This window comes from Taudactylus pleione, unplaced genomic scaffold, assembly GCF_031769625.1.
Source record: "Taudactylus pleione unplaced genomic scaffold, aTauple2 ptg001661l, whole genome shotgun sequence".
Classification (NCBI taxonomy): domain Eukaryota; kingdom Metazoa; phylum Chordata; class Amphibia; order Anura; family Myobatrachidae; genus Taudactylus; species Taudactylus pleione.
This window is the reverse complement of record NW_028286058.1, coordinates 3,220,303-3,235,580: the sequence shown is the minus strand read 5'-3', so window position 1 is coordinate 3,235,580 and position 15,278 is coordinate 3,220,303. Positions and strand designations below refer to the sequence as shown.

At 47.4% G+C, this 15,278-nt stretch overlaps 1 protein-coding gene across 4 annotated transcripts in view; it reads left to right on the top strand.

Annotated features, from left to right (window-relative positions):
• Positions 1–9,284, top strand: part of PPP4R4 (protein phosphatase 4 regulatory subunit 4) — a 211,696-nt gene extending 202,412 nt beyond the window's left edge. For all 4 annotated transcript variants that reach the window (XM_088464385.1, XM_088464388.1, XM_088464389.1 and 1 more), the window contains 2 exons: positions 6,332–6,476; positions 8,208–9,284. In XM_088464385.1, the coding sequence (XP_088320511.1) occupies positions 6,332–6,476; positions 8,208–8,232 (170 nt within the window). In that variant the 3' untranslated portion in view covers positions 8,233–9,284. The remainder of the gene's footprint in view (positions 1–6,331; positions 6,477–8,207) is intronic.
• The last annotated feature ends 5,994 nt before the right edge of the window (positions 9,285–15,278 follow it).

The following is a 15,278-nucleotide window of genomic DNA, read 5'->3' as shown; positions in this document are numbered from 1 at the left end:
ACACCTTACTCCTAGCATGGAACACCATACTCCTGACATGGGACACCTTACTCCTGGCATGGGGCACCATACTCCTGACATGGGGCACCATACTCCTAGCATGGGGCACCATACTCCTGATATGGGACTCCTTACTCCTAGAATGGGACACCTTACTCCTAGCATGGGGCACCATACTCCTGACATGGGACACCTTAAGGTGCATACAGACAGGACGATCTGTTCAGCGAATGATATCGCTGAACGATCTCCCTTGAAATTCCTGGTGTGCTGGATAAACGATATTGTTCATCCACACACCAACGATATTACCAACGACCAACGATCATGGATCCTTATAGGGCAGTGTTTCCCAACCTCGGTCCTCAAGGCACACTAACAGTCCAGGTTTTAGTGATAGCCATGCTTGAGCACAGATGGTTAAATCAAAATAACTGAAGTACTAAATAAGACACGTGCTCAAGTATGGCTATCCTTGAAACCTGGACTGTTAGTGTGCCTTGAGGACTGTGGTTGGGAACCCCTGCTATAGGGAATATAACGATATCACCCAGATTGGCCGGTTTGCATGGCCAATGGACAATATCGTTATCGTCCAGCGGGAATGCGCATCGTTGGTCGCATATACATGGAAAGATATATTGTTATTGTTCCTATCGTAATGATAAATTGCTCCATGTGTGTGTACCTTTACTCCTAGCATGGGACACCTTACTCCTAGCATGGGACACCTTTACTCCTAGCATGGGACACCTTACTCCTAGCATGGGACACCTTACTCCTAGCATGGGACACCTTACAACTTACTTCTAGCATGGGACACCTTACTCCTAGCATGGGACACCTTACTCCTAGCATGGGACATCTTACTCCTTACTCCTAGCATGGGACACCTTACTCCTAGCATGGGACACCTTACACCTTACTTCTAGCATGGGACACCTTACTCCTAGCATGGGACACCTTACTCCTTACTCCTAGCATGGGACACCTTACACCTTACTCCTAGCATGGGACACCTTACTCCTAGCATGGGACACCTTACTCCTAGCATGGGACACCTTACTCCTAGCATGGGACACCTTACACCTTACTCTTAGCATGGGACACCTTACACCTTACTCCTTAGCATGGGTCACCTTACTCCTAGCATGGGACACCTTATACCTTACTCCTAGCATGGGACACCTTACACCTTACGCCTAGCATGGGACACCTTACTCCTAGCATGGATCACTTTATTCCTAGCATAGGTCACCTTACTCCTAGCATGGGTCACCTTACACCTTACTCCTAGCATGGTACACCTTACTCCTAGCATGGGTCATCTTACTCCTAGCATGGGACACCTTATACCTTACTTCTAGCATGGAACACCTTACTCCTAGCATGGGACACCTTACACCTCACTCCTAGCATGGGACACCTTACTCCTAGCATGGGACACCTTACTCCTAGCATGGGACACCTTTACTCCTAGCATGGGACACCTTACTCCTAGCATGGGACACCTTACTCCTAGCATGGGACACCTTACAACTTACTTCTAGCATGGGACACCTTACTCCTAGCATGGGACACCTTACTCCTAGCATGGGACATCTTACTCCTTACTCCTAGCATGGGACACCTTACTCCTAGCATGGGACACCTTACACCTTACTTCTAGCATGGGACACTTTACACCTTACTCCTAGCATGGGACACCTTACTCCTAGCATGGGACACCTTACTCCTTACTCCTAGCATGGGACACCTTACACCTTACTCCTAGCATGGGACACCTTACTCCTAGCATGGGACACCTTACACCTTACTCCTAGCATGGGACACCTTACTCCTAGCATGGGACACCTTACACCTTACTCTTAGCATGGGACACCTTACACCTTACTCCTTAGCATGGGTCACCTTACTCCTAGCATGGGACACCTTATACCTTACTCCTAGCATGGGACACCTTACACCTTACGCCTAGCATGGGACACCTTACTCCTAGCATGGATCACTTTACTCCTAGCATGGGTCACCTTACTCCTAGCATGGGTCACCTTACACCTTACTCCTAGCATGGTACACCTTACTCCTAGCATGGGTCACCTTACACCTTACTCCTAGCATGGTACACCTTACTCCTAGCATGGGTCACCTTACTCCTAGCATGGGACACCTTATACCTTCTAGCATGGGACACCTTTCTCCTAGCATGGGACACCTTACTCCTAGCATGGGACACCTTACACCTTACTCCTAGCATGGGACACCTTATTCCTAGCATGGGACACCTTACACCAAGTATGGGACACCTTACTCCTAGCATGGGACACCTTACACCTTACTCCTAGCATGGGGCACCTTACTCCTAGCATGGGACACCTTATACTTTACTCCTAGCATGGGTCACCTTACTCCTAGCATGGGACACCTTACTCCTAGCATGGTACACCTTACTCCTAGCATGGGCCACCTTACTCCTAGCATGGGACACCTTATACCTTACTCCTAGCATGGGACACCTTAATCCTAGCATGGGACACCTTACAACTTACTCCTAGCATGGGACACCTTACTCCTAGCATGGGACACCTTCCACCTTACTCCTAGCATGGGACACCTTACTCCTAGCATGGGACACCTTACACCTTACTCTTAGCATGGGATACCTTACTCCTAGCATGGGTCACCTTACTCCTAGCATGGGAAATCTTATACCTTACTCCTAGCATGGGACACCTTACACCTTACTCCTAGCATGGGACACCTTACTCCTAGCATGGATCACTTTACTCCTAGCATGGGTCACCTTACTCCTAGCATGGGTCACCTTACACCTTACTCCTAGCATGGTACACCTTACTCCTAGCATGGGACACCTTACTCCTAGCATGGGACACCTTATACCTTCTAGCATGGGACACCTTACTCCTAGCATGGGACACCTTACTCCTAGCATGGGACACCTTACACCTTACTCCTAGCATGGGACACCTTATTCCTAGCATGGGACACCTTACACCAAGTATGGGACACCTTACTCCTAGCATGGGACACCTTACACCTTACTCCTAGCATGGGGCACCTTACTCCTAGCATGGGACACCTTATACTTTACTCCTAGCATGGGTCACCTTACTCCTAGCATGGGACACCTTACACCTTACTCCTAGCATGGTACACCTTACTCCTAGCATGGGCCACCTTACTCCTAGCATGGGACACCTTACACCTTACTCCTAGCATGGGACACCTTAATCCTAGCATGGGACACCTTACACCTTACTCCTAGCATGGGACACCTTACTCCTAGCATGGGACACCTTCCACCTTACTCCTAGCATGGGACACCTTACTCCTAGCATGGGACACCTTACTCTTAGCATGGGATACCTTACTCCTAGCATGGGTCACCTTACTCCTAGCATGGGAAATCTTATACCTTAATCCTAGCATGGGACACCTTACACCTTACTCCTAGCATGGGACACCTTACTCCTAGCATGGGTCACTTTACTCCTAGCATGGGTCACCTTACTCCTAGCATGGGTCACCTTACACCTTACTCCTAGCATGGTACACCTTACTCCTAGCATGGGTCACCTTACTCCTAGCATGGGTCACCTTACACCTTACTCCTAGCATGGTACACCTTACTCCTAGCATGGGTCACCTTACTCCTAGCATGGGACACCTTATACCTTCTAGCATGGGACACCTTACTCCTAGCATGGGACACCTTACTCCTAGCATGGGACACCTTACACCTTACTCCTAGCATGGGACACCTTATTCCTAGCATGGGACACCTTACACCAAGTATGGGACACCTTACTCCTAGCATGGGGCACCTTACTCCTAGCATGGGACACCTTATACCTTACTCCTTGCATGGGACACCTTATACCTTACTCCTAGCATGGGACACCTTACTCCTAGCATGGGACACCTTACTCCTAGCATGGGTCACCTTACTCCTAGCATGGGACACCTTATACCTTACTCCTAGCATGGGACACCTTAATCCTAGCATGGGACACCTTACACCTTACTCCTAGCATGGGACACCTTACTCCTAGCATGGGACACCTTCTACCTTACTCCTAGCATGGGTCACCTTACTCCTAGCATGGGACACCTTACTCCTAGCATGGGACACCTTACACCTTACTCCTAGGATGGGACACCTTACACCTTACTCCTAGCATGGGTCACCTTACTCCTAGCATGGGACACCTTATACCTTCTAGCATGGGACACCTTACTCCTAGCATGGGACACCTTACTCCTAGCATGGGACACCTTACACCTTACTCCTAGCATGGGACACCTTATTCCTAGCATGGGACACCTTACACCAAGTATGGGACACCTTACTCCTAGCATGGGGCACCTTACTCCTAGCATGGGACACCTTATACCTTACTCCTAGCATGGGTCACCTTACTCCTAGCATGGGACACCTTACACCTTACTCCTAGCATGGTACACCTTACTCCTAGCATGGGTCACCTTACTCCTAGCATGGGACACCTTATACCTTACTCCTAGCATGGGTCACCTTACTCCGAGCATGGGACACCTTACACCTTACTCCTAGCATGGGACACCTTACACCTTACTCCTAGCATGGGACACCTTACTCCTAGCATGGGACACCTTACACCTTACTCTTAGCATGGGATACCTTACTCCTAGCATGGGTCACCTTACTCCTAGCATGGGAAATCTTATACCTTACTCCTAGCATGGGACACCTTACACCTTACTCCTAGCATGGGACACCTTACTCCTAGCATGGGTCACTTTACTCCTAGCATGGGTCACCTTACTCCTAGCATGGGTCACCTTACACCTTACTCCTAGCATGGTACACCTTACTCCTAGCATGGGTCACCTTACTCCTAGCATGGGACACCTTATACCTTCTAGCATGGGACACCTTACTCCTAGCATGGGACACCTTACTCCTAGCATGGGCCACCTTATTCCTAGCATGGGACACCTTACACCAAGTATGGGACACCTTACACCTTACTCCTAGCATGGGGCACCTTACTCCTAGCATGGGACACCTTATACCTTACTCCTTGCATGGGACACCTTATACCTTACTCCTAGCATGGGTCACCTTACTCCTAGCATGGGACACCTTACACCTTACTCCTAGCATGGTACACCTTACTCCTAGCATGGGACACCTTACACCAAGTATGGGACTCCTTACACCTTACTCCTAGCATGGGACACCTTACACCAAGTATGGGACACCTTACACCTTACTCCTAGCATGGGACACCTTACACCTTACTCCTAGCATGGGACACCTTACACCTTACTCCTAGCATGGGACACCTTACACCAAGTATGGGACACCTTACACCTTACTCCTAGCATGGGACACCTTACACCTTACTCCTAGCATGGGACACCTTACACCTTACTCCTAGCATGGGACACCTTACACCAAGTATGGGACACCTTACACCTTACTCCTAGCATGGGACACCTTACACCTTACTGCTAGCATGGGACACCTTACACCTTACTCCTAGCATGGGACACCTTACACCTTACTCCTAGCATGGGACACCTTACACCTTACTCCTAGCATGGGACACCTTACTCCTAGCATGGGACACCTTACACCTTACTCCTAGCATGGGACACCTTATGCCTGACTTGGGACATCATATCACTGACATGTTTCCCACCACTTAAAAATCAAGATAAAACAAAGCGGAAAGCAGCAATTTTTTTTGTGCTGCTTTTCGCTTTATTAAATGGACCCTCTAACCCCACATTTTTTATTTTCCCTTTGTGTTTGTGTAATGAAAATGCTAAGGCATGTATTTATCTTATAGCACTTAGATGGTGCTAGTACCTATTGCTCGCCATTCAGTAGAGATGCCATTGTTGGCTTTCTCTTTCTTCCCATCACACATTTCTCCTGTGTTATGTACAGCTAAGCTAAGAATACTGGGAGGGGACAGTGCATTATGAAAGGCAGAGAAGTACCTTTATGTAAGAAAGGTGAGAAGTAGAACTCAAGAGAGGGGTAGAAGTCCTAGGAGAAACATTTCAATGAAGTGAGCAGATATAAGGGAGTAAGTAGGGGTTCAGGACTGCCAGACAAGAAGGGGAGAAAAGCTGGAGTTGTTGGACAAATAAATGGGACAAACAACTGTGAATAGTGCTGGGACATGTCTTAGAGGAGGAATTGCATTGTAATTGCACTTCTCAGTTGTGACTTTGATGCACTCGTACTGATCATTAATAAATGTCCTTCAGTTGTGCATACAGATATTTTCTCACAGTGTGCTGCTATGTCTTTCAGAGGACTCACTGAAAGCTAGAACCAGCAGTGCCATCTCCTCTGTGGCATTCTCTGGCTCTGCAACAACTTCCTCCCGAAGTGTGGGGGGTCCAATCGACCAGAAGACCAATGGCAGCAAAGATGCACAGTCCCGGAAGCTTAGCCTGTGAGTTTCAATGAGCGCTTGTAAATGTCTCCGCGTTAATAAATAACAATTGTTATGGGGCTGTAGGAAGGTTATAACTCACCGAAATCCCTTCAACAAGATAGAAACGTAGAATTTGACGGCAGATAAGAACCACTTGGCCCATCTAGTCTGCCCTTTTTTACCTTTTGGTAACTTCAACCCTATGTGATCCTCAGTTCTGTGTAAGGATATCCTTGTGTCTATCCCAGGCATGTTTAAATTGTTCTACTGTCTTAGCCTCTACCACCTATGATGGGTGGCTATTCCACTTATCTACTACCCTTTCTGTGAAGTAATTTTTCCTCAAATTTCCTTTGAGCCTCCCTCCCCCAGTTTCAGTGCATGTTCTCGTGTTTTAGGATTTCTCTTCTTTTGAAGAATGTCTATCTCCTGCACCTTGTTAAAACCCATAATATATTTGAAAGTTTCTATCATGTCCCCCCTTTCCCTTCTCTGTTCCAGACTATATGGATGTTAGGGCCTGATTCAGAGCCGGACGCTCTGACCAGAGCGCTCGCTCTGAATCAGGGCCCTCCTACCTGAAAATGGAGCGGCCTCATGGATGCTCGCATAGCTGTGGGTTACCACCCACAGCTATAGCGAGCGTCCATGATGATGGTCGCGATGGTCAAGACCATCGCGACCATCGGGCTTGCGATGAGACCCTTCGGCAGCAAGCCCAGGAGTGATTTTGGCTTTATCAGAGCCAAAATCACTCCCACTGACATCATTACTGATGTCAGTGGGGCCGGACTCAGATGGTAGGCGTTCCAATGGGAACGCCTCCGTCTGGCAGCCACGCCCACCAAAGGGGGCGTGCTGTCAGTCACCATCGACAGCACGCCCCCTTTGGTGCGAGACCCATAACGACGGCTTTGCCGTCGTTATTCGGGTCTCGCGCATGCGCACGACGGAGCTCCCTCCGTCGTGCGCATGCGTATTAGGGCACCATCGACCCGCTTGCGAGCTTCCTACGCTCGCGAGCGGGTCTGAATCAGGCCCTCAGTTTCATGGTACTGGTACTGTAATTAAATTACTTGCTGTAAAGGTATACGGTTATGTAGCTGGCGGACGGAATGCCGACTGCTGGCTTCTAGACTACTAAATCCCGGCGAGGGTTAAAAGACAGGCATCTAAATCTAGACGCCTGTCATTTTACCGACGCCGGGAGACCGGCGCCCGGCATCCCGATCGAAGGGATGCCGGGCATGGACAGCCACGGGTGGGGAGGGTTAGGTTTAGGGCTCCCGGGGGGGACTTAGGGTTAGGCACCCCCCACGGGAGGTTAGGGTTAGGGAGGGTTAGGGTTAGGTACCCCCCCCGGGAGGTTAGGGTTAGGCTAGGGGGAGGGAGGGTTAGGGTTAGGCACCCCTGGGGGGAGGTTAAGGTTAGGCACCTCCCCGGGGGGACTTAGGTTTAGGCGGTGGGGAAGGGGGTGTTAGGTTTAGGCACTTAGAGGGGGGATTAGGGTTAGGCACAGGGGGGGAGGTTAGGGTTAGGGGGTAAAATTAGGTTAGTTTATACTTACCTGGGGACGATAGAATTTCCTCCTCCATCGGGCTGCCGCTGCCGGATTTGAATCGCCGGTGAATCATACCGATTCCGCTGTAACTGCTGGCATCTCTGTCTGCTGCTGTATTGTTCTTTGCTATGTATTATACTTTGTATCAATTAATATTTCCCTTTTTTTTTTCTTTTGATTACATGAAGGAAAAACAGGAAGTCCAAATCTTAGCTCATGGGTTCAGTAACAAATAAACCAAAGAGACGCCAGAGCTGGAGAAAGTGCTGGAGCTAACCCAGTACGGAGACAAGGCTACATTATTCCATATCCTCCAGCTGATCTCTCACCGAAGGAAGGAAATTGCTATGAATGTCTTTACTGCATGATGGTTACATTTCCCAACATGACCATCCCAAATCATAGCCACCTGGGAGAGCTGCTTATTCCCTGCAAGTGTCCTGTGTCCTCCTCGTCTTTAACCATGAAGTCCATTACGTACTACACAGAGGTCCTCAAGCCGCTTGACTTGCTGCTGGTGGTGGGAAGGAACAGATATCTTGCAGAAAATCCTACATCCAGGAGGACAAGCTCAGATCGTGGCTTCTAAGTGCAAATTCCTTTTCTACAAATGGTCCCATATTGTTTTCACCAAAACAGTTTCAGTTCTGTAAATACTTTATTTAATATTTTGGGATATTTGAAATAGTATTTTTTTTTTTTCCTCTTTATCTAGTGGCTCAAATCGCTGACCCCCCGTTTTATCTGTTGCTACGAGTTTCTTTACCACTGCTCCTCCCACTGCGCCAACACCTTCCGCTTGATTTGCAGCAAATGACACCGTTTACTTGGAAAAGCCAATATTTAAAACAGTATGAAGCTATTGTCAGCTTCTTTCTTTGAAGATAAGAATATGTATATTATGAAATAAATATTTTTATTCATTGTATCAAAAATTCTCAAAAAGAAAGAAAAAAAAAAACGAAATCAGATTCTGGATGTTTTTACGTGTGTGCTTTTTACAGGGTCATTTCTAATTCAGTGAGTACATAAGACAGCGCAGTGCCTGCATGATCATAAATAAACATATTGAATAATCGCTTAGGTCTGTATATTTCATAATTGAATCAAAATATCAGAATCACTGAGCGCGACTTCTAAAAATATTTGCATTATAAAAAGCCGTTTCTAAATATTATTGTTGGCATTTAAGTCGCAAAGCAAAGATCACTATTGCTTATTTATAGAAAGGTACACCGTGGTACGTCTTGCTGATGGAGGGGATAAAGGAGAATTCTTATTTAAATATTTCTATTTTTAAATTTTGTTTGAAATAAAAATGATTTAACATTTGCAGTTTAATTACAAAACAGTATTTATTGTTATTATATTAGTATTGTGTTCTGATATTTCTTCTTAAATCACTATTGCAATGAAATGTTATTTACAGGCAGAATTTCTTCTTGTTCATATACAAGAGATATGTGACTTGCCCGTATTGGGCCTGACTGTGAGTTGGATGCCGCCTTGTCCGTGTCTGTGTCTTTGCTGCAGTCACATCTGCGACTTTTTGCTAAAGCCCTCCCCTGGTGTACATTCGCGCATCCAAATATCCGAGGACTGAGACGCCCACTTTGGAGAGGTATCTCCTGCTTTTCGTCTGCCAGCCCTTTCAGCAGCCATCCCCATCATTTCTATGGGGACGATTTGTAAAAAGATCAACAATTGGCCTGTTACCGTCAATAAGGCAGCCCCTTTGCGATCTCTCTCTGGTGGTTTGAAGCTGTTTAAAATGCCATTGCCAATAGTGAGATTTTCACATCGCACGTGTGCAGATAATTAGCAACGCATGCGCAGTTCCTGGGCTAGGGTCTTACCCTGGAAGTAAAGTGAGTGAGAGTGCGATCACTTCTTACTGGTCACCGGGAGGGGCTTTTATCAGAGCTCGTGTCCCGGCAACTTAAGCTGGGCAGGGGCGCCGAAAGGGGGGGGGAGCAGGTACAGATTAACCGGGCCCGGGCTTCCTGAGGGGCCCGGCGCCACCCCTCATTCACAGCAGCCCAGCACGCAGCTCCCCCCCTCCCCAGCCTGTCACAAAGCTTTTTTTTTTTTTTTCTGGGAAGGGGGCGTGGCCACGCCTCCCATGATTAGGCCACGCCCCCTGTTAACCGAGCCCGCCGCGGCTCTTGGAGGGCCTGAAGCTGGGTGCACACGGTACGATCTACATAGCCAACGATATCGCTGAACGATTTCCCTTGCACTTTCTGTAGTGCAGGACAAACGATATTGGGTGTACACACTGATATCTATGATAGATATCGTTCAGTGAAGTCATCCTGCCACATCTCTGAACAGGCAAATTGTGATGAAATTGTCCAAGTTGGCCTGCATGTATGGACGACAATTGTTATCATCCATGCGGGAAAGCACATTGTCGGTAGTTCGTTGGTCATTCGCTGCATAAAAACTAATGATATGAACGATTTATCATTATCGTTCATAGATATCGTACTGTGTGTACGCACCTTTAGATTGACTTATCCCCCTGAAAAAAGATTCCCTATTGCCACGATTTGCGGTGATAAGGATGCTTTATTTTGGGTCTGGGCACAATTTTTAATAAATAGGTTTCATTAGTGGTCATTTAAATGAATTAAATTGTCACTCTCTCAAATTAAAGATCATGAAAATTCCATTATCAGTAAGGAACAGGGTTACAGGTTCACATGCCATGAGAATGATTGTGGGTCTGTTGCAGGGACGATGTTCACTTCATTTGGCAATTTTTTTTTTCTGCGACTGCTCTTGCGTCTAAATCCCGAAAAAGTTGCTGGACCAATTGAGCCACACTGACTATGGGATGTATTTGGGCGTTCCTGGGCGGTGGCTATGCAGAGACTGGGAGGGGCCTTATTCAGAGATGATTGGTTATGTAGCCATAGTCTTAGCCGCTCTCGCAAAAGCGGTTGAGGGATTATGCAAATGCTAATATCAGGCGGGACAGCATGATGGAGCGTACGAGCAGTGAGACGGCCACTTTCAGGCTGCGTGATCTCTGCATTGCGATGGAGATTGTAAATATACCAACATCAACGCAACATTCATCCGCACCATTGATATTTGCAGTAGCTTAGAGTTTACTCTAGCTCCTCTACCCGAATCCAACTAAACATGGCCTCTGAAGCACTGCGGATGCGATTGGGAAGGGAGGAATCTTCCCAGACACGCCCGTGATGCTTATTGGAGTACATTGGAGGCCATTCTCTGACAGATTCTGCACCTAGCACCGGCCCGGTGCTAGGTGCAGAATCTGTCAGATGTTTACCGACTGCAGTCACTTGCTGGGCGTCTCAGTCCTTGCGCATTCAGACACCCGGCTGTACACCAGGGCAAGTGATGATACTAGCATTAGCATAAAGTCACAGGCGCGAATACGGCAAAAGACGCTCATGTCGCAGCAGCGTCCGTCTCATGTCGCAGCAGCGTCCGTCTCATGTCGCAGCAGCATCCGTCTCGCAGTCAGTCTTTACATACATAAATGCTCTTAGTTTAACAAATACGCTCCTTGAGCGAATTCAGTCATGTTGAGAGATAAAAAGTACAAATCTTGTAGTTATTATTGAGTCATGGCACAATGATCGGCATGACTGGGACATTCCTAGTAAAATACAGGTAGGAATTTTATCGGGTCCAAAGTGCATATTTTTCTGCAATTTTGCCACAGGATTACAGTAAGGGATTGGGTAGGAAATCCCAGCTGTCAGGATGCCGCTGGTCAAAATACCGACACCCATAGGGAAGAAAGGTAAGTGTTTTCCTAACCCCTACTCTAACCCTCCCTCCCCAGTGCCTAACCCTAACCTCCCCCCCTAGTGCATAAACCTAACCTCCTTCGCCCTGCACCCTAATCCTAACCCTCCCTCCCCAGTGCCTAACTCTCCCCCTAGTGCCTAACTCCTAACCCTAACCTCCCTCTAACACCCCGATACTCACCTTCAGAATGCTGGCAGTCAGGATACTGGTGCCGGGATCCCAACCTGTTGGGATTTCGGCGCCGGTATTTAGCCCGTTGGCATCCCGCATGCTGGGATGCCGACTACATCCCCTTGTAAGTGCATCAAAAAAATGCATTTATACAGTGGCTGAAGTGGAAATTGAGAAATGGCGGTATGGAAAACGTACAGGATGCGAAAAAAATATGATAGTATTAAAATTAAAGCAGCAAGTTAAGTGGTGGAATGGTGGTAAGTGGTGGAATGGTGGTAAGTGGTGGAATGGCATACTGCCGTATACTGGGCAAATTCCACCACTTCATCATATACACCCATCAGCCGTCACTTTAAAACCGCTGGCCAGTGAGGTTAATAACATTGATTACCTCGTTACAATAGCACTTACACTGTTGGGAACCTCTGGGCTAGATGAATGGGCAAGAGCATCTCCAAAATGGCAGGTCTTGTGGGTTGTTCTCGGTGTACAGTGATTAGTACCTACTAAAGGAAGGACAACCAAGGAAGGACAACCATTGAACCAGCGATAGGGTCATGGGTACCCAAGGCTCATTGATGCGTGTAGAGAGTGAAGACTAGCCTGTCTGGTCCCTATCCCACAGAAGAGCTGCTGTAGCACAAATTTTTGAAAGAGTTAATGCTGGCTATAACAGAAAGGTGCCAGAACTCACCGTGCACTGCAGCTTTCTGCATATGGGGCTGCATAGCCACGGACCGGTCAGAGAACCCATGCTGACCCTGTCCACTGTCAAAAGTGCCTACAATGAGCACTTGAGCCTTAGAATGGAACCATGGAGCAATCAAAAAAGATGACCTTGGTCTAGTGCAGTGGTTCCCAAACTTATTTGAATCGTGTCACCCTAGTGCATCAGAATTGTTTTCATGGCACCCCTAAGCCAAAAGTTTGTTATTGAGAAATTCAGAAAAAAATTTAGTGAAGTAGTAAAGCGAAGTAAATTACGCTACCTGTGATTTTTAGGGTCAGTTATGTTATGGGGGACAGATTTTTCGCTTCTGTTTGTCCACATATTTACATTACATTGACCATAAATAATTTGATTTGGTGGTGGACCACCAACCTGAGGCACCCCTGCAAGTGTCCCAAGGCACCCCTGGGTGCCACGGCATACAGTTTGGGAACCACTGGTCTAGTGAATCATGTTTTCTTTTTCATCATGTGGACGTGTGCGTCATTTACCTGGGGAAGAGGTGGCACCAGGATGCACTTTGGGAAAAAGTCAAGCTGTTATATCTGTACTCGGCTGCTTAAGCCTAGACTGAATCATCGGAATGGTTGCTGACTTGCTCACCTGTTGTGACGATGTCAGCCTGGGCGTTGGCCTGGTCGACTGTGATTGGTTTGCCAGCAGTTTTAATCAGGTGCTGGCTCTTGGGCATGTGTGGATTGTTATTTTTTAAACGAGTCTCCCACAGGATTCCACGTCTTTCCTGGTCCCTGGTTCTTGCTGTTTGCAAGCTGCCTAGGAAATATTGCTGGTTTCTTCATCTGCTAAGTATCCTGTATACATTCTATTACATATTATTGTTAGCAGATGTACACCTGGCTTATATACTACTCTGAATAGTCCATGTGTTCTGAAATGTCTTATCCTCCAGTTTGCTGTATATCTAAAAAAAATTTACTGAGTTTTGCAATTTCTCTAAGGTCTATTGAATTATCATTCTGGAATTGTTACTATTGCTTAAGAATGTATATATTATCAATGTAGTGAAACTATAACTGCATACCCTTTTGCTAGCTGCTTAATATTTACTAGCTAAATTGAACCCTTGTTGTTACTACTTTGCAGTGATGTTAACTGCAGGAGAGTATACTGATAAGCACTTATTAGGAGTGTTATTTGTATTACAACATCATTTAGCTTTAGACTGACTTCTGTCTAGTTTGGCAAGCTAAGCAGTAAGGGCTTGGGTTTATCCCTGGATGGGAGACCTTCTGAGAATCTAGGTGTAGTTCCCTATATGAATTCTCAGAGTGTCACATTCCTATGTTTATACAGAATTTTGATGCCTCTGCTTCCTGCACTGTTATTACTTTAAGGCCCTGATTCAGAGCCGGACACTCTGACAGAGCGCTCGCTCTGAATCAGGGCCGGGCTATTTTTTTTTTTTTTAGAGCGGCCCCCTGGCCGCTCGCATAGCTGTGAGTGACCACCCACAGCTATAGCGAGCGGCCAGGAAGATGGTCGCGATGGTCAAGACCATCTGGACCATCGGGCTTGCGATGAGACCCTTGTGGTAGGGTCTCGTTGACGCAAGCCCCAGAGAGATTCGGCTCAAACAGAGCCGAAATCTCTCCCACTGACATCACACTGACATCTCCCACTCCACCCCCCCCGGCCCGCCCACCAAAGGGGGCCTGCTGTCACTCAACATCGACAGCACGCCCCCTTTGGTGCGAGACCCGGAGCGACGGATTGCCCATCGCTATCCGGGTCTCGCGCATGCGCACGACGGAGCCGGCTCTGTCGTGCGCATGCGCTCTGGGCCACCATCGACCCGGTTGCGAGCGCTCAGCGCTTGCGACCGGGTCTGAATCAGGCCCAAAGTGCGAAGTCTAGACAGCAGCTGAGTACCAACGAACAAGTGTGTGTTTCGGGAAAGGGGGCTGTTATTGGTGAAGGGCACTTTTGTTTAGGTTTTGACAGTGTAGGAGTTTATCAGGTATGATAACACAAGCCGGAGAAGGCAGTGTGATGTGCTGGGCAATGTTCTGCTGAGATACCATGAGTCCTGGCATTCATGTGGATGATGTTTTGACATGTACCACTTACCTAGACATTGTTGCAGACCAAGTGCACCCCTTCATGTCATCAGTATTCCCTGATGAAAGTGACCACTTTCAGGAAAAGGCACCCTGTCACGCTGCAAACATTATTTAGGATTGGTTTGAGGAACATGACAAAGAGTTCAAGGAGTTGACTTGGCCTCCAAACTCCCCAGGTCTCAGTCCACTCAAGCATCTGTGTGATGTGCTGGAAAAACAAGTCTGAGCCATGGGGGCCCCACCTTACAACTTACAGGACTTAAAGGACCTGCTGCTATCTTCTTGGTGCCAGATACCACAGGACACCTTCAAAGGTCTTGTGGAGTCCATGCCTGGATGGTTCAGAGCTGTTTTGGTAGCACAAGGGAGACCTACATAATATTAGGCAGGTGGTTTTAATGTTATGACTGAACGGTGTATATATTCTTTATAAGGAATCCTACACAAGTATCTGTCATTCGTACCGATTTAGCTGATTTAAA